The 19014-nt window shown below is 46.2% G+C and overlaps 3 protein-coding genes across 3 annotated transcripts; 1 reads left to right on the top strand and 2 right to left on the bottom strand.

Annotated features, from left to right (window-relative positions):
- Positions 1–212: 212 nt before the first annotated feature.
- On the bottom strand, positions 213–8853 carry LOC134007610 (transmembrane protein 255B). Its single transcript, XM_062447192.1, has 10 exons — positions 8600–8853; positions 8372–8455; positions 7849–7991; positions 7521–7583; positions 3474–3563; positions 2686–2766; positions 1960–2045; positions 1691–1850; positions 1390–1533; positions 213–1288 (listed from the first exon to the last, which is right to left on the bottom strand). The coding sequence occupies exons 2-10, from the start codon at positions 8445–8447 to the stop codon at positions 1061–1063; spliced, it is 1071 nt and encodes a 356-aa protein (XP_062303176.1). The 5' UTR covers positions 8448–8455; positions 8600–8853; the 3' UTR covers positions 213–1060.
- Positions 8854–9166: 313 nt separating this feature from the next.
- Positions 9167–14984, bottom strand: grk1a (G protein-coupled receptor kinase 1 a). Its single transcript, XM_062447191.1, has 7 exons — positions 13873–14984; positions 12410–12537; positions 12088–12245; positions 11845–11928; positions 11434–11558; positions 10811–11012; positions 9167–10707 (listed from the first exon to the last, which is right to left on the bottom strand). The coding sequence occupies exons 1-7, from the start codon at positions 14572–14574 to the stop codon at positions 10415–10417; spliced, it is 1692 nt and encodes a 563-aa protein (XP_062303175.1). The 5' UTR covers positions 14575–14984; the 3' UTR covers positions 9167–10414.
- A 1123-nt stretch (positions 14985–16107) lies between these two features.
- LOC134007863 (potassium-transporting ATPase subunit beta-like) lies at positions 16108–18748 on the top strand. The gene is made up of 7 exons (XM_062447579.1): positions 16108–16219; positions 17058–17186; positions 17541–17654; positions 17809–18014; positions 18211–18290; positions 18361–18451; positions 18575–18748. Exons 1-7 carry the CDS (start codon positions 16108–16110, stop codon positions 18731–18733), a joined length of 891 nt encoding a protein of 296 aa, XP_062303563.1. The 3' UTR covers positions 18734–18748.
- Positions 18749–19014: the final 266 nt, after the last annotated feature.

Here is a 19014-nt window from a genome sequence, read left to right on the forward strand (position 1 = left end):
GCATCAGACTGGAGTTTAAAAAGAGGGATCTAGTTGTGTGGTCTGTTGATGCAGACGTCTCCCTTGCAAGTCTGGTTTTCATCACCTCTCTCTGACTCATGACACATGAGTAGCTATAGCCACTCTTGACCACTAGGAGGAGAAAGAGACCATACTAGCAAACTGGGTCAGAACAGAAGATGACATTTCACTGTTAACCTATATATGTTGTAAAACGTTTATTATGGAGACCTTGCAATGAGAACATTTGAAATCGGTATGGTCCTGATTTTTTACATACATGATTTGACCAAGTCCTGACAACTGTTCAGTGATTGCAGATCAAGATAATACAGTACTTATGGAAAACAGCCCATCATCCAACAATTGAGACACTGTAAGAATAGTAAAAGTAAGCCTATTGTCAAGCACTAGATTATGTACACACTATTCTACTCACCTTAAGCAGACTAGCTTAGTGTAATTAGATACATATATTATACTCTGGTTAAAAGTCAGACCAAAGTCTGGCTGGAGGGAGAGAAACTTCTCAAATACAAATATGACATCAAAGAGTAAGGAGCAGTTCAAGTTTCTAAATGAGTATGAGGAAAGCGTTTGCATATTGCTGCTAATAGATTCATAAACACATTTAATATTAAAGTCACTATCTCTTAACCACTATGCAATCAAGTAGACGGAAGAGTGGCTCCAGTAGGTTATTACGGTCTGCAGGCTTCCTGTGGTCTAGTCTAGGTCGGTCAGGTGCCCAGGAAGTGTCTTGTGCTACAATCTCTGGCCTGGTCCAGAAACAACCCTTAACCCGTTCACCTGGCCCGTACCTCCCTGGTGTTTGCCAGTCTGAGTGGATTTGATTGTGGAAGTGATGTTGAGGAAACCCCACCGGTACTACCAATCAGTGGACTGCGTCACACATCAATCCACTCAGCCTCACAAACACTGCAGGTGTATGAGCGGGGGGAGGGGGGGGGGGGAGGGGGGGGGGGCTGGGGGTTAGTTCTGGGCCTCACCTTCGTCCTCCCCCGGTCCGAGAGGTCAGGGGTCGTGGGGCGGGGCTCTCTCAGTGGGCGTAGGGCGGGGGCTTCTCGAAGGGCCCGTAGGAGGTTCCATAGAGGATGGGGGCGTTGGGGGTCAGCATGTACCCCCCTGGCTCCTGGGAGCCCCCCTGAGAAGAGGGCTGGCTGGGGTCCAGGGAGGGGGGCATGCTCTCCTCAGAAGGGCAGGAGGAGGCGGGGCCCCCCTCGGGGTTGAGCTGGGGTGTGAGCGGGGCCTGATAGCTGCTGTGGTGCTGAGACACAGAGAGGGAGGGGGGGGGGGGGAGGTTAATGTTCATGTTCGACGGAGGGAACGGGTCGTTAGCAGCGCAGAGTGGCAGCTGTGGATTGGTACCTGCATGGGTATGGGGTAGTTGGGGTAGGCAGGCAGGGCCTGTCCAGAGGGACAGAAGCCAGCGTACGTCAACATGTGCTGGGTGGGGTTGTACAGGATATGGGGGGGAGCGGCTGGACTGGGCGACATCTGGGGCGTTGGGTTCTGAGAGGCGATATGAGAGAAATGATAAACGGTAAAACAGTTCACCATACACACATCCGGACAATATCCCCAAAAGTGTGTTTAGGTGTGGTAGTGTATTCACTGTATATATTCATGTATGTGTTTTTACAGCATGACAGAGGGGACGAGTGTTCACCAGGTCCTTGTAGGCACCCAGGATGGCAGCAGTGATGATCCCCAGGAACAAGCCCAGCACGTTGAGCACCACGCAGGCCCACAGCAGGCGGTGCAGGTGCACCACGTCCCAGCAGCTGTTCACTCCTGTGAACTCATAGTACTGCTGGTGGTAGTCTGGGCTGGAGGGAGGGAGGGAGGGACAAGGATACATTGATAAAAGATGGATTTCATACATAACATAACATATTGGCTTACAACGGGTCAAACCTCCAGGCAGGAAGTGCTCACCTCTCACAGTTGTGCAGGTCACAGCAGTAGCAGGTGTGGCTTTTCACCCTCATCGTACACTTGTCGTTAAAGGAGTGGCACACCACCTAAAGAGCCAGCCACGCACACACACAGGAGGCAGGGCCGAAGAGTTGCGACTGTTACAAAAGGCCATTGAACTTTAAATGGAGTCACAACAATGCATGCTCTGTTCCTGTCATTACTGCAATTTTACAATGTATCCACTGCCAGTTGGCAGAAAAGAATAAACATAGAAATGATTTACGCATTCACTGGAGTGTAAGTCTGTCACATAGAATCGAAATGTATGAAATGTGTTCTTAGTACATTGCTGTGGTACTATGTTAGTGCCACTAGAGGGATACCTAGCCCAATGACCAGCTTCAGGTCTTATAGCATGGAGGACTGTAACGCATCATCAACCCTAACTACCCCAACTCATGCAGTGCTTAAAACCTACTTCACCCCAACATCTCCTTCAGGCTTAAAGCAACTGTCTGCAAAGAGTAAGATATGGGCCATAACTTTGACCAATTAAAGTAAGGGCCTGTACTATTCTGAAAGCCGTAAGCCCAAGTCCTTTAAAGGTTTCATGCACAATATATTTCATATGATGTTCACTGAATGTTCAATAATTATGTAAATTTTGTCTGAAAAGCACCTCATATACTCTACAAATCAAATGTATGATGTGCAGTATGCATGTGTGTGTGTGTATAGACTCACCTCAGTGTAGTAGTTGTCGAAGGCATAGCCGGACCCACTGACGTAATATTCACATCTGTTCTCCAGCAAAGGCCTCCTGTCCTGTGTGTGTGTGTGTGTGTGTGTGGAAATGAGAAAGAGAAGGGCAGACAGCAAAAAGGTTCAACAATTGTCAATGACCTATGTGTGAACATGAATGCGTATATAGATTCATTATATTTGAACAAGTTGAAAAATGAAAACCAGTACAAGTTATACAAGCAAGTTAAAAAAAAAGCTGAACGGCTTAATATCTGTGATAGAGGTAAAACTACATTGTAAAGTAGATCGCTATGGTGGGATGATTTCCATTTATCTGGCATTGCTAGGTTCTTGGAGAGAGGGGATGGATATTATGGGCTATTCAATCAGTGATGCATTGTGGGTTTATGCTACAGTGCAAGGTGTGCTCGGAGATAGATTGGTCTAGTCTGACCGTCATCCTGATTGATGACAGGGTGGTCACAAGGGTTGTTACCCACGGACACCAAACAAGAATCCTGCCTGATTGTATCTGCAAAGTTTCATTACCGAAGCTTGGGTAGGAGGTCCGTGTGTGTGTGCGAGGGAGAGAGAAGGCGGCGGGAGAGAGATAAGATTAATATTTTTGGACAGTATGAGCACTGTGCCGGTGTCATTTGTATGTCAGGCTGAGGGTGTGTTGTTGTGTGTGCATGTGTGTGTTTCAGTGTGTCTGTGTTTGTGTCGAGGCCTTTACTTTGAGTTGTTATCGGTGGAGGCAGTGGGGGGGGGGGGGAGGGGGTACGTACAATAAACTCTGCAGCGATGATTCCATCCACGATGGCACAGAAGAAGGAGGCGATGACTCCGATGCTGATGAAGATGATGGCTGCAATGAGCTGAGGGAGGGAGGGAGGGAGGGAGGGAGGGAGGGGGAAACAGTGTAAATGCTCTATGAATGTGTAGATAGAGCACCTCAGTACAGACAAGCACAAGCACACTAACACAGTGTTACGTAAACGCCCTTGTCTCTCCCAGTCCTGGCAGTGTGCGCTGATTGCAGTGTCTGGATGAGAACCGAGGTAATAAAGGAAATGTACAGCTTCTGGCCCAGTCAACCGAATGCGCTTTATGGGGAATTTACGGTCCAAAAAGTCAAAGCAGGCCAGAGGGACGACCCTTAACATCAGGAAGGTCAATCTCATTCCCCCAATCTGATCCGACACACACGTTCACACCCACACACACGCGTGTCCCCACACCTAGACCTTACATTGAGCAAGACATGGATAGAGGACAAGGGTGTCTTAGAGTTAAGTCAATCAATACCGTTAGTGACAGTAACAAGGAGCCCATCTGTGTCAGAATGTTTGCCTAATCAGTCACTGTAATGAGGACAGTCTAATCAAGCCCTGCTACTAGTACTTAGACTGCACCCAAGATGAGACACACTGATTGAGTGACAATGTGGAACATGCCTTTCCACTGGCAGACGTGCACACACACACACTCACGCACACTCTCAACCCTCCGAACCCCCTCAAACCCCAGCAGACCCTGCTGGACGATCACAGATGGGTGAACATAAAGCTGAACGTTGAGCGTCTTTTACTGCCTGCCTGATTTCCCCTGCAGGACTGGGATGATTGCCATCCTCTCCTCCGTCTGTTCCTCTTCACCACTGAGACCTGGCAACCCTCTGACCCACTGCAGGTGGGGCTGAGACACACACACACACACACTGCTCAGATTGCTCGGACCTTTTCCACACTGTCCCACCAGCTCTCAGATCTTGACAGGTGCATGTGCGCGCGCTGGTGTGTGTCGTCTCCCCATCAGTCTGCCTGGTATTCCAGACACTCCACTTCATTAACAGTTTAAATGATTCGTCTTTTATGGCCTTCGGAGGGAGGGAGAAATCGAGGGAAAAGAAAGAGAGAGAGAGAGAGAGAGAGTGAAACAAAGAGAAAGGGATCGGAAACCGGCACAGTCCCAGCATAGAGCTGCAGAGACAATGGACTCTGACAGCGGGGCATTAGTTCAGATGACCTCAGCACCAGCCGCTGGGTCGTAAACCACGGCCAGCACCTCCACTGCTGCTATCACCCCAAGCCTCCCTCACACCACCGTCCACACCCAGGCACGACGAGGGAGAGGGGAAGGGAGAGAGAGCCCATAACAAACCGGAGCGGGAAGACGGAATGTTATAAATGTAAATTGAGAGGGGGGGGGGGGGGGGTGATGAGAGCGGTAGAAATTGAGAGACAGAGAGAAAGAGAGAGAACTAGCAAGAGAGCTGAAGGGACAAGAAGTGGATGTAATGACGGGATGAGGCGATGGGCGAGCAGAAAACCGAAACACAGTGACGCAACGAAAGGGTGAACAGAATAAGAAGTGACGGAAGACTTAAATGTAAAAAAAAAACAGCGAGCTGGAAAAGAGAGACACACCGCGCTGCATCTGACTGAACGACTACACTCAAGGTCGAAACACTGCCGAGTGGTCAAGTGATCAACGAGGCTCCCTCCAACACGGCCGTAATGAGGTCTGCACGCGCTACGGCCCTCTAGGTAATAGATTACCCTTCCGTGGGCCTCTGCCCCGGCTGCAAGGTTACCAGGAGGATGGCAGTCTAAAATACAGACTCTGGCCCCCTCTGTAGAAAGCATGGGAGACACCTGAAGATCTTACTGTGCCAGGCAAAGAAACACAAATGGTCCGTTATTAGTTGTGTGAGAACACCAGCCAGCAGCCATTACAGTGGCACATTTTCCCCCCAAACTTCCCTGGACAAGGGACTGAGATCCTGATCTCTGTACAAGAAACAACAGCAGACCTTATCTACCTCTGAAGACGTGTTACAAGGTGGAGCAGCACTTTACGTCCTCCAGCAGGGGCCAGGGGGCCCTGGGAACCAGGAAGTGACACCAAACTCAGTTAGTTAGTTCGAGGCTGGAATCTCTTATGTGCAGCGTGATACTCCTAGTTGTTCTTTAATGAGGTGAAACCTGCCTTGGCAGCCTCCTATCCGCTTACCACGGACCACAGAGATGAGGGAGAGAAAGGTGTGTGTTTTCTTTGTGTGTGTGTGTGTGTGAGAGAGAGAGACAGAGCTTGGTTACGTACACTGCAGCTCAAAGTGTGCCAGCCTCCTTGTCATAAAATGTTAATGCTGGAGACTAGGACCAACGCCGGGGAGGCGGGCAGACACAGCAAGCCCTAAATCACACACACATTCTGTCAGTACCCTCCGTGAGGGCTCGCCACGTTGCCATGGGGACAGGTAAGTGTGGCGGGGTGTGTGTTTGTGTTAGGATTTGTTTTTTAGTGTTTGTTAGTGATATGAGAGAGAGGTGGAGGGGCTGAGGGGGGGGGGGGGGGGGGGTTGGCATCACAGGAAACTCTACAGGGTATTTGCAGGAAAATATCTTACAGTAAGACAATACAATACATTTCTCTATGCTCACAGAATTGTCCATAATAGGAAGGTACAGTTACAGGCAAGTGACCTACTAAGTGTAGATAGTTCTATTATAGAGAAGGACATAGTCACCTGAGTAGCCAGATACATGATACCCGGGAAACCTTTTGAATAAATAACTAACCTACTCACACACACACACACAGACACACACACACACACACAGACACACACACCACACAGACACACACACACACACACACACACACACAGACACACACACACACACCACACAGACACACACAGTATGCAGGCTTGGATCCTCAGATGTTTCAGCAGGCTAGGAAGTCGTCGGATACACTACGTTCAAATGGTCCCAAGTCTGTCATAGTAACTCCTACCTTGGCTCATGTACAATCACACACTTGGGGTGCACTTGATTTAATTCCCCCCATACAATTCATTCAGTGGAACGCCCCCGCCTTCCCCCAAACGGCAGTATTGGATGGGAATCCAATACTGCACCGCAACTATTTTCAACGTTTCCAAATGGGGTCAATGAAACTACATTGTTACTAGTTTCTATTTAATCCAGGTCTCAGTCATCCTCCAGCACCAGTGTCATGTATCTCTTCATGCCACCCAGTGCAGACATGGGCTCTCGAGTGTCTAGAAAACAATACCAGTGATACTACTTAGACTTCAGTTCACTCATTAAGTTTCCAGGAATCAGAATTAGCCTAGTTCTTCTGGAAAGGTGTCTCCCACCAAGAGATTCCCCAGTTTCTCGGCTGTATGGTCAAGACTTTAACTCAGGTACACTGAGTCTAAGCCTGGCAGTGATGCATCAGGAGGGTTACGGTGTATGGTGGCACTCAATGTCCCCGCTTTGAAACCTTTCTGTCAGCCAGCTGCCAATGCTAATCCAATGTCCTGTGTTCTCGCTTGAGCTCTGAGCCAATCATATTCACTTCCCTGACCACTTCCAATCAGGGGAACCAAGCAAGAACAACAAAAGGACATTACCATGTCCCAATAATCTAATTTGCTGTTTGATTTAAAGGGGCCATTTTCCATAAACAGTTTAGCAAATTTGCAAAGTTGGTAACATAATCCTCAATTGCTGAAGGCCTTTATCAGATTCATGTTCCAAGAATAAATATAACAACGACAAACTAAAAACAAAAGAAGTAAGTCACCTTGAGTGCTTTGTCATGTAACACATTATCTAACCTCACAAAACCTTCACATTTAAAACGAAAATGACTTAAAATATTGACACTCATCACTTCCCTATAGATAGTGAAGCCACTCAGTAGACCCATCTATAAGTAACTTTAGGTCTGCAGATATCCACCCTTTCATGTCTGTGGGTCGAGGTCAAAGATACTCAGGCTGAATGGAGGTTCTGAAGGAGACTGAGTTTGGAACTCACCATAGGTCTTCGGTTCTCAAGCAGGTTGATACCAACAATCCCCAAGAAAGCTCCGAAACTTAACTGCGGACATAAAGTGGGGGAGATACAGAGGCGGGGGGGGGGGGGGGAGAGAAAGCGTATTTCACTGATCTGGAGGCTCAACATGTTAAGAGAAGGGATCAAATGAATAATAGAATGTACATGCGTTCGAAAGAGAAGCTTGAGCTGTTTTCAGGATGTACCATGCCTGTCTCTTGAGGAGTGCGATCATGTGAATCAATATCATTTCTGTGTGTGTGTGTGTGGGGGTGAGTGGGTGAGTTATTGTAATGAATGTGTCACTCACTGTAATGCCGGGGTAGTACCCAGCTACAGCCACGTTCCCCGTACGTGTGGCAGACAGCAGTCCCACCACTAGGACCACCACAGACAGAGCCAGCAGGGAGATGGTGACCCAGAGAGCCGTCCTCTTACGCTTCTCATACTGGGCTGAGGGAGAGAGAGAGAGATTAGATGGGGACAGTAGAGAAAAAGAGAGGAGATGGGGGGCAGAACTAAATGAGATGATGATGCATAATTGTACCCAATATCTAAGTAACACACACACACACACACAAAATGTGCAATCTGAGATGTGCAACATATTAAAATGTATCCTAAAGTGCACATTGCCAGCAGTCTTCCCAGCAGTTTACCCTGGACCATAAACTTTGTGCTGATATGGCAAAACAGCTGAAGCAAGCATATATTTCCCTGTAAATAAAGTGAGCTATGCAAGTAGTCGTAAGGCTATACCACACCACAATCTCAATCAAAATGTCACACACAGTGCACCTTATCTGCCATAAAAAATGTAAACATTGTTTTACCTGTGGGGTCCAAAACATCTGTTGTTGTTGTTGCTGTTGGTGGGGTTGTTGTTGGTTGAGATGCGGGCTGCTGCATTCTGATAACTCTAAGGTTGAAGAAATGACCAAAGATAGCTCACCAAAACGCTCAATAGTGCAAGTAGGTAAAGTCTGTTTCTTTCTTTTACAGCATATCGGCGCCTGCAGGTGTGTAACGTTATCCTTCCGCCAATTCTAGGAATCCTTCACCTGTCGCGTCTGAAATAAAAAGCCCAGGTTGAAAGCAAACGTAAAAGTGTCGTAGTTAGTTCACTCCTTAAGGGTAATGGTATGTCCTGTCGCACACAAAGTTTACACGGCAACGTTGGGAAATTCACACCAACTCTTAGAACCTGACACTGCAAAGACGTTCGGCCACTGAAACGAAGATGCTGTAGATGGCTCGAGGGGAGGTGAGCTTTGACAGAAGCAGCAGCAGTCATCGTTGTCGATGAATAATTTATGATATAAGTGACAAATCGTTAGTACAATGTTGCACAATTTTGTTTTTATTTACTTGGCACTTGAAGCAAAAATATTTTCATTTTGTTTCGGCTATGCGCTATTTTGATGAAAAGTAATTAAACAATGTCCAGCTAACAATCGATACATTTGCGCTACGGGAAGACCTTTATTGGATGGTGAACTCATAAATTTCACTGGAAGGTAGCCTACTTGTAACTGACCAGTTTCTTTGATAATTAGTTTGACCACCCAAATAAGGATTTCGCTTCAGAATGTCTAGCCCCATATCTTCATAAATATAAAAAGCTAGGCTATTTGTTGCTTTTATGGCAAAATATTTATTTGAGTTCATAAACATAATCTATATGACATATACATAATTTACAGAGTTATCAATGCTTCTCAAGCTAACAGCTTTTCTTTACAATTATGAACAAAGAACAGTTTAAAACCCCTGTATTGCAAGAGATTCCCGTGTAATGGGTCAATTTGCATAGCAGCATGTGGCAAAGCAAACTGAAATATAAAAGCAGAAACTCCCCATCTCATCAGAATCCTCAGAGCAACCCACTTTCAACATTGCATCAAGAAAAAACAAATGTTATGACATAAAAAACCTATACAATTGTTAAATATGGAGTGATATTCCATATCACTCCATATTTAGTGTTAACAGTGTTGTATAAATAATGATCAAGTCAGAGTCAATGTTAAGTCTAGGCCTACTCCTTATGTCAGATTTATCTGCAAATACATTGAGGGACAGCATAAAATAAAACAGACACATAAAAGATGCTACACTATTTGAATTAATATCCCATATAAAACCAATGTGAGAGAAATATGACATGAGTTGTGAGAGATGATACAAGAGCGAGCGCAGCAGTCACTGCACCTGACAAACGGATAAAACCAGTTCATGATGACTCCCGTTTCTAAATATCTTATGAATGAGAGGACAACTTCATTTACACTCAACACAAACACACACCCAAGCACAATATTACATACTTGCAGATAGCAATACTTTTGTATTATATTTAAAATACTACCAAAATATCTAAATTAATGTGAAAAATAGGGAGTGATGTTGAGTCCTACAGGCAAAATAAGCAATAAAAAGGACTTGTGTCCTTAGAGACCAACACTGCAGTATAAGCCATGGAGTCATCCCTCATTATTGGAATACAAAGCTGGACACTGGAATCGCAGCACATTTGATTTAACTTTAAAGCTTGCAAATACACCATGCCATGCTTTTATGGCTTTCTTAATCCCTAACATTTCACATATATGTGTATATGTTACCAGAGCATTCATTTAGAAACTGTCAAAGCACTATTTAATGTAATTGATTTGCAGATGATATGCTGGAGAAAAGCAAAAAAAGAAAGAATTATGAGAATCACATATCTGTGTATACCAAGTATCTGAAAAATGAAAGGAGTTGTAATTGGTGTCAACACACCTGGTATCCCTCCTCCAACCAAACCCCCTCCCTCTCCCTCGTCCAATGAGCAGTCAGGATATCAATCCCACGTCTTCCTTTTCCTACTTCTTTTATGACACGCAGCAGGTGGAGGATTTGGGCGGCTGCTCCAGGATGGACTCCCTGCGGAGGTCGTTGGGCAGCGTGCCGCCTTCCCCCCACACGTTGAGCTCGCCGTAGATCCCCGTCTCGATCATCTCCTCCTGCCAGGGGATGGCTATGTTCCCCGAAGCAAACTCGTCAAAGAACACATTGTCAGGTTCGTCCAGGTTGATGCCCTTCACTGTGGAGAAGGCGCCCACATCATCCAGATCCTTGGCGTACACTGTCTTGGAGTCGGGCACGAACGGCGGTGGAAGGATTCCTAAAGGAGAAAGAAATGGTAGTTAACCATCAATAGTAAACTGGTGTTTATATGTTGGTTTGGCTTCCATAATGTTGTAGATATGTCTGCCATGATCTCTCACCCTCGTCCAGCTTCCTCCAGTTGATCTGGCTGAAGAAGGGGTGTGCCCGGATCTCGTCACATGTGCCGTTCTTGATGCCCAGCCTCTTGTCTACCGCCTTACACAGCAGGCCCTCACAGATGGATTTGGCGTTCTCGCTGAACTTCTCTGGGTAGGTCACCGGATCGTTCAGGATGCGCTTCTTCACCTCCTTGTTCTCCACCTGGATGAACGATGGATAGACAGCCAGGTTCCAGTTTTCACCTAATCATTTATTTCCCCTATTGCATCTAATGGTGATACGCAGTACAATGATTGTATATGTATATATGTACATACATACTGTATGCATAGTTTTAAACTGTAGGTAACATTTGACATAACATTTTGTCTGGATTTGTTTGCTAACGTTAAAACATGATTTGCAGTATCAGTGTCTTGCCACATGTAGGCAAGATTGAGCCACTGAAGAAAGTGTTAAACCATGAGGTTCTCAAGATAATAGAGTATAAAAAGAGAGTTAGAAAAAGACAGAGAGAGAAAAAATATATATATAAGCAAAGCACATATGTTGATTAAAAGAAAGGTGAGTAAAACTATCGTGTTGAGGGGGGGGGGGGGGGAGGGGGCTAGGTTAGGATCACCTTCTCTCCACGGCTTCTGAAGGGGCCCTTGGCGGCGAGGAACTCAAACAGAGTGACCCCCAGAGTGAAGTAGTCTACAGAGTAGTCATACTCCTCTCCCTTCAGCAGCTCAGGAGCCATGAACCCTTAGGACAAAGGTCACAACAAATCTAATTAGACTATCAGCCAACCCCATCAGCATTGTCAGTGCCATCGTATCTCTTGGAACTCCTGGCCCTAGCAGGCAAAACTGGGGTGATACTAGGCATGTATGAGCCCTTAATATTGACTTATAGACAATTTGTCTGGTCACGGTATGAAGCGAGTCTCACATACTGTAAGTAGGCCGCTTATGCGAAATGAATGGAGGACAGTAGGGGTCAAATGGCTTGATGGCAGCTAGGGGCCAGGCACTGTGTGCCACTACTGTACCTGGGGTTCCAGCATAGCCTTTGATCTTGTCCTGGTTGTCCGCCAGTTCCACAGCCAAACCAAGGTCAGAGATACGCACATTACCTGGGAGCAAACACCAGCACAACGGTAAATACACGTCAGAGATACTGTACCTATTGGGCCTCTGAGCATGTCTCAGTCTGTTGCAGAGTCAAAGTGTGTGTGCTTGTGTGTGTGTGTGTGTATGTGGTTTGGAGTTCTATATCAATCTGTTGATTTTACCTTCATTATCTAGGAGCACATTCTCAGGTTTAAGGTCTCTGTAGATGATTCTCTTCTGGTGGAGGTGCTCCATGCCCTGGATGATCTGAGCTGCGTAGTAACAGGCTCTGGCCTCGTCGAAACCTGGGTTGTTCTCATCCACGTTGTAGATGTGATACCTGAGAAGATACACATGGTACGGACAGTACATACATTCAGTTTGAGATGTGGGACAAGTCTGCATTTTCAGAGAGATCTGTGTAGGTTTGTGATTGCCGCTGTGGGTACAGGTTGAGTGTGACTGACGTCCTTGAATGCGTGGGCGTGGATGTGTGCGCCTCACCTCAGGTCACCTCCGTTCATGATGGTCATGACCAGACAGAGCTCAGTCTTGGTCTGGAAGGCATAGGCCAGGGAGACAATGAATCTGCTGTGGACACGTGCCAGAATCCTCTTCTCCACCATTGCCCCCTGGAGGAGAGGAGGAGAACATGGATGGTTCACAGACAGTCAACACACAGACACAAATATCCTCTCCACACCGAAATCCATCCCAGATCTGTTCCATTTATAAACACAGCTTGGTGTGTTTAGCATTTAATAAGGATCTCAATAATCGCTGCTGGGTGCTTAAGATGTAAGCCACAGGTGCATTGTGTTCTGCTATGAGGGCTACTGAACCTATTAGTTTCACTGTCTAATCAGCCTGGGCCCTGCATGATCAATTGATCTGCTGGTGGAACCAGGTCGGAATTATGTCCAGCATCTCTACCCATGTGTGTAACCTTGACACAAACCACCAATAAACGTACAGTGTTTTTATTAAGAATGGACCTCCTTTACAATCAGAAGAAAACCTGTCGACATGTCATACATCTTCATACCGAGTACCTTTCGCCTTTGGTCAGCCATGGATAGTCACAGACCATTATTCCATTATTTCCCATGTCCAGCAATTTATTTTTTAACCTAAACTCAACATTTCACTTCCCAAACCCGTCACATTCTGATATCTTCCATTCATTTTTGTGACAGCAGTTTTCACGTCAGTAATCGAAGTTTCATGCCACTACCCTTTCCCACTCTACGTTACACACAGACAACGTTTTACAGCTAAGATTTCTCATCATCGATGTCACAGGGAATGCAGGGAAGTCAGTGTACAGTGAAGAGTTTATGGGAACATTAGGCAACACGCTTGAGTGTTGTGCAATAAAATCCCTAATCTGTAAAGCTGTGACTTTCTAATAAAGGTCAAGGTGCCTGTCCACGTAAGTCTTTATGTTAATCTATTAAGCATTGATCATCCACTAGAAATGATCTGGATGATCTGATCGACTGCAGTAAAAAATATATTCTAGAACTTGTGGATGTGATACAATTGAACCTATAATCCATTCAACACTTGGATAACAATCCTAATATATAAGGTAAAACAACATGCAACAAATGACCTTTACCTTGATGTGACAATAAGTACTCACATCTTTCTTCTCATGCATACTGCACCACAATACTGTTAGGAAATTCATTATCAGGCTGCTTTGAATCAGAATCAGAATGGGATTTATTCGCCATGAAAGTTTGCACAGACAAGGAATTTGCTTTGGCAGGAAGGTGTATACAATAAACATATAGGGACCTAAAATTTAAATATGTGGACTATCTATACTAAGGGTACATAAACTAGCAGTACTAAGTGGAATTAGAATTAAATAAAATATACACCACCAAATTGCACCACCATTTATTTCCTCTCACCCCGCATATGAATCAGAGAGGATCCTCATTTCCTAGCTGTCTCACCTCATAGCCTTTCCTCTTCTTCAGCCTCTTCTTGTTGAGCTTCTTGCAGGCGTACAGTTTCCCTGAGCCCTTCATCTGGCAGGCCGACACCTCCCCGAAGCCGCCCTTCCCCAGCACGCGGAAGTCCAGGAACCAGTCCTCCTCCATGGGCTGCATCTCCAGCCACCTCCACTGCAGGAACCTCTTGAGGTACATGCTCTCCAGGAAGAAGGTGAAAGGCACCTCCTTGAGGAAGTCTAGCACGCTGGCCAGCGTCTCATTGAAGAGGTCGTCGGACGCCTCCTGGTGCTTCTCCTTCACCTTGGTGATGCCGTTCTCGGGCAGGAAGGGACAGAAGAGCTTGGCGTCGGGCTCCATGTAGCGTGACAGGATCTTCGACGCCTTCTTGGCGCGGTCCTTGTCCTCTGCCTGGTTGTACTCCTCCACATCCTTCCACAGGCGAGATGGACCTTTGTATTCATTGTTGGACTCTAAGAACTCCCGGAACAGGCGCTTGCCGATGGGCTGCTCCACACACACGCTCTGGAAGCCCAGGTCCAGAGTCTCCCCGAGGCCCTCACACACCGTGATGTGGGGCAGCTTGAGGCGGGCATGGTACTTCTTGTCGCGGTTGGCGGCGGGGTTGGCGGTGCCGTCAAAGCTACCGCGCGCTGAGATGTAGGCCGAGTTGGCCACCACCGTGGTCAGGCTACCCAAATCCATGGCTGCCGAAGAGGAATGTCAGATGAACAATGATAAATTGCAGTGAAAAAAGGCGTGAAGAGGTTTAGGGTAGTATGGACCAGTAAGGACCAGCCCCAGATTCCTTCCTCGTGAAAATGGGGCGGGGGGGGGGGGGGGAGGACAGAAAAAACAGACAGACGGACAGACTGTATGAAAATCCTGACAGGAAATGCCAGGGATTAGGGTTTCCTCCACATTGGATAATTCAGTTGAAGAATAGTGAGAGGATCCGTCTGTGTGTCTGTCCCCTGCAGAGCTGAACACAGAAAAGACAGGACGGCAAGCATTCAACGACTGAGGCTGCGGTAGACCTGAGACAGAGGTTTAGCCCCTTCCACTCACAGACACTGTTTGTGCACACACACAGCATACACACTCATACACACAGATCCGCCTGACTCAACACCTTTCCCTAAAGACTTTATCCACTAACTCCATAATACCTTCCCCTATGTGTACAGTACACTGGATAATGAGGAAGACTGTGTGAGTGTTTGTGTAACAGAGAGAGAGAGAGAGAGAGAGAGAGAGAGAGAGAGAGAGAGAGAGAGAGAGAGAGAGAGAGAGAGAGAGAGAGAGAGAGAGAGAGAGAGAGAGAGAGAGAGAGAGAGAGAGAGAGAGAGAGAGAGAGAGAGAGAGAGACACAAGGGAAGCATTTGTCATAGATTTCTGTGGTGGGCTGAAGTGGAATGTATTGAATGTAAACTTAGACCACGAGAATCACGAGAACAACTTCATCTCAATGAAAATGTCTTAGTAACACCACCACAACATGCAGCCGTTATGCAAACAGAGACTGACATTGTGTATAGTTTTGCCATTTAAACACAATCGGTTCAAAGGGGACAAATCTTACACTCAAAAGTAAAATGTGAAGATTTACGTGTGAAGAATTACAATACAGTGGCATGAATAAAGTTAAATCATGTGTACAGGGTTGTTTCAATTTTTTCCATATCTCTCATAGAGAATGAAAACAAACTACCAAGGTATTAAAGTACAATTGCTTCAAGTTTTAAGTTTTATTTGATTGATTCGATTTGAGCCATGTCATACGAGTATTAACCGTCTGAAAAGACATGGTTTATGATCCTTTTGACCTTTCATTGGGTGTTCATAGGGGTCATTTGCGTTACTGCGTCCATCTTGGGACTTATTCAAGGTGACACACTCTAGATGTCCCTCAGGCCCTGACGTGTAACTCACCTGTACATGCCTGGAGTGGGCCCTTATCAACAGCTATAAATGAGCAGTCCCAAATCACGGACGTCTTGTTGCAAGAGCACAGGAGGAGAGAGAGGACCAAGACAACGGAACCTTGAGGACCGTAGAATAGTGAGAGGGTTCAGTGATCTAAAACAGCTCAAACATCCGCGGAGAAGACGCGAAGGACGCACGGTGGAGAAACCTCATATGTTCCTCACGTAGAACTGTCATCAGGTTAGGAAACCACAGTGTTTTGGAGAAGGATTCGCGGTCGTCGCTTCTGCCCACGTCCCTCCGGTCGTCGCCATGGCCACCCTGAAGGAGAAGAGGACCTGCGGCCAGCGCTGTGAAGACTTTGGCCACTTTGTCTGGAACTCTGACAATGGGACATTTATGGGCAGAACACCAGTGAAATGGGGTAGGTAGAGTTTGTATGCAGATGTTTAGATTGTCTAAGTATGCAATTTATTGTCAACATATTGACTAGCCATCACATCTTTGACTGTCCAGACAGGTGTTAACAAATCCCTATCCACCTACAGGCTTTCCAAGATCTGAGATAAACAGCATTAAAACATGAGTTGGTGTGTTGAGTAATGTTTCAGAACCTTATGCTCAGTTATAAATGGCTGCGCAATTGGAGTTGTCACCCACAGACTTATGATCTCCCCTAAATCTTCAGTTTAAGCTCTCTCTCTCACACACACACACTGTAGAGACACAGGTCGACAATGAGGCCTGACATTGTCCTGTCCTTCTGATATCACGGTGTGCCAACGTGTTTGAGTGTGTGGACATTAGATTAGTGAGGTTGGCGGAGGGTAGTGGAGAGATAACAGGGGTAGTTTCTGAGGGAGGAGAGACTGTGGTCAGATAGCGTCCTCTGACTGATCTCATGGTCAGATTAGCCCCTGCTCAAACCCAGAGAGGGCACCTTGGCCCTGCCATCGTAAATACAGACTTACTATTACTACACTCTATGTAACCATGACTGGAACCCCTGCAGAGGCCACAGGGAATCCACTGGACTCTCAGACATGAACCCAGCACAGATGGCACATGGTTGCCACAATCTTCTACATGGTTACAGAATGAAACATAGACAACTAAAGGACAGATTTTGAGGCAGGCCACAATAACCAACATTTTCAAGTACTGAACGTGTTGAAAAAGAAATAATCTGTTGGCCCACACGATGATCAGGATTTTTTGGCTCTGTATTTTGGTAACTCCATCTCTCTCCTTCTCTTCTATAGTCTACATCAGTCTTTACTATGTGGCCTTTTATGTGGTGATGACCAGCCTGTTCTGTCTGGCCATCTGGGTACTGTTGTACACTCTGAGCCCCTACACCCCGGACTACCAAGACCGACTCATATCACCAGGTGGGCCAGACACAGACCAGATGCATAATACAACAACATGATCTCCAAAGATTTAATCACCACTCTCACAAAATGGGGTTGTACAGGTTTGTCATTATTGACCACTGGCTTCACCCCTACCCTCACACCCTCTGATTGCTGTGCTCGCTCTCTCTCTCTCTCTCTCTCTCTCTCTCTCTCTCTCTCTCTCTCTCTCTCTCTCTCTCTCTCGCTCTCTCGCTCTCTCTCGCTCTCTCTCTCTCTCTCTCTCTCTCTCTCTCTCTCTCTCTCTCTCTCTCTCTCTCTCTCTCTCTCTCTCTCTCTCTCTCTCTCTCTCTCCTCTCTCTCTCTCTCTCTCTCTCTCTCTCTGTGTAGGGGTGATGGTGTGGCCAGATTCATATGGAGAGGATGACGTGGAGATCACCTACAATATGTCAGACAAATCTTGCTGGACAAAGAAGTCCAACTGCCTCAAACATTTCCTGCACCGTAAGTATTGAGTTAATCACACCGTTTGTGATTAAGTGTTGTAATGGTTCTGAAAGACCCTTTTTTTCTTTGTTCAATTTCATTTACTTCAATCTTGTTTCCACTATCCCCCTTTTCTCCTCTCTGTCTCTCTTTTTCTCTCTGTTTCTCTCAGCCTACAACGATGATATACAGATGCACACAAACCACTACAACTGCACCAAGGGCCAATACTTCATACAGGACCATTTCCTGGCGCCGAATCACACCAAGTGGTCATGTCCCTTCACCCAGAGCATGCTGGGACCCTGCTCCGGCCTGAATGACACCTCCTTTGGCTACAAAAGCTCAAAGCCCTGCGTCATTATTAAGATGAACAGGGTGCGTTCACGAAACAAGACTGTAATAAATGTTTGCAACACATTAATATACGGAACATTAATTCTACTATATTACAGTCGGACCTCCCCTTGACAGTTTATTAGTGGTTCCTGGAGTATTCACACAAATCACATCAAATGATTCCAAAATGGTGACTGTAGAGATTGTGAAGGGAAAGATTTTGTGTTTCCCCCAGGTCATCAACTTTCTCCCAAACAATGGGACAGGCATGCCCCCGCATGTGAACTGCACTGTGCTGGTGAGTAAGAGATTGATGTCTGCCACGGCTACAGTTCACGCAACAACTCTGGGTCTCTCTCTCATGAGTGTGTGTATTCCACCAGAGCGGAAAGGAAAACGTGGAGAACATTGAGTACTTCCCCACCAATGGAACCCTAGATCTCTCCTACTTCCCCTACTATGGCAAACTGGCCCAGGTAAACTCAAGGCTACGGTCTCTTTCTAATCTATACAATTTATACATTGTGATTGTGAACATGAAGAAACCTCACCTATTTTCCTGTTCCCTCCATCCTCTCCCCCTCCTCTCCCACCCCCAGCCCACCTACATCAACCCTCTGGTTGCGGTCCGCTTCAGTCTGGTGGGTCACATGACGGCCAAGCTCCAATGCCGGGTGGAGGCCCACAACATCGCCTACCAGAATATCCACGACCCCAACGAAGGCAAGGTGGTCTTCTACCTCACGGCTGAAAGATAGGACAACACTAGAAAATGTGTGTTCGAATGGCCATGGCTCATCCATATGTAAAGAATAAAACAAGGAAAAGGGAGGTTTTTCCTAACCTGGCAACGCTTCCACCAAAACCTTAATGAGAAACACTATGAGGGTACTGTAACTTCCTAATGTAAGCATGACTTGAACTTGTACAAAAGTAATGCACATTTAAAATTTGTGTTAAACTGGGTAGTATATATGCTGTAATACTGAATGCTTTGCAAGCTATAATGATTTTAACAGTTTTAACAATTTTAACATAG

Source organism: Osmerus eperlanus, chromosome 21, assembly GCF_963692335.1.
Source record: "Osmerus eperlanus chromosome 21, fOsmEpe2.1, whole genome shotgun sequence".
In the NCBI taxonomy this organism is placed as follows: domain Eukaryota; kingdom Metazoa; phylum Chordata; class Actinopteri; order Osmeriformes; family Osmeridae; genus Osmerus; species Osmerus eperlanus.

What these genes read in the sequence shown, in the direction of transcription:
- LOC134007863 (XM_062447579.1), top strand. Translation starts at nt 16,108, where the DNA reads ATGGCCACCCTGAAGGAGAAGAGGACCTGCGGCCAGCGCTGTGAAGAC. An exon ending in CAGAACACCAGTGAAATGGG is followed by an intron (nt 16,220 to 17,057) that starts GTAGGTAGAGTT and finishes TCTCTTCTATAG; the next exon opens with TCTACATCAGTCTTTACTAT. An exon ending in AGACCGACTCATATCACCAG is followed by an intron (nt 17,187 to 17,540) that starts GTGGGCCAGACA and finishes CTCTCTGTGTAG; the next exon opens with GGGTGATGGTGTGGCCAGAT.
- LOC134007610 (XM_062447192.1), bottom strand. Translation starts at nt 8,447, where the DNA reads ATGCAGCAGCCCGCATCTCAACCAACAACAACCCCACCAACAGCAACA. An exon ending in AGATGTTTTGGACCCCACAG is followed by an intron (nt 7,992 to 8,371) that starts GTAAAACAATGT and finishes TCTCTCCCTCAG; the next exon opens with CCCAGTATGAGAAGCGTAAG. An exon ending in TCGACAACTACTACACTGAG is followed by an intron (nt 2,046 to 2,685) that starts GTGAGTCTATAC and finishes CTGGCTCTTTAG; the next exon opens with GTGGTGTGCCACTCCTTTAA.
- grk1a (XM_062447191.1), bottom strand. Translation starts at nt 14,574, where the DNA reads ATGGATTTGGGTAGCCTGACCACGGTGGTGGCCAACTCGGCCTACATC. An exon ending in AGAAGAGGAAAGGCTATGAG is followed by an intron (nt 12,538 to 13,872) that starts GTGAGACAGCTA and finishes CCTCTCCTCCAG; the next exon opens with GGGGCAATGGTGGAGAAGAG. An exon ending in AGGCTATGCTGGAACCCCAG is followed by an intron (nt 11,559 to 11,844) that starts GTACAGTAGTGG and finishes CTTTGTCCTAAG; the next exon opens with GGTTCATGGCTCCTGAGCTG.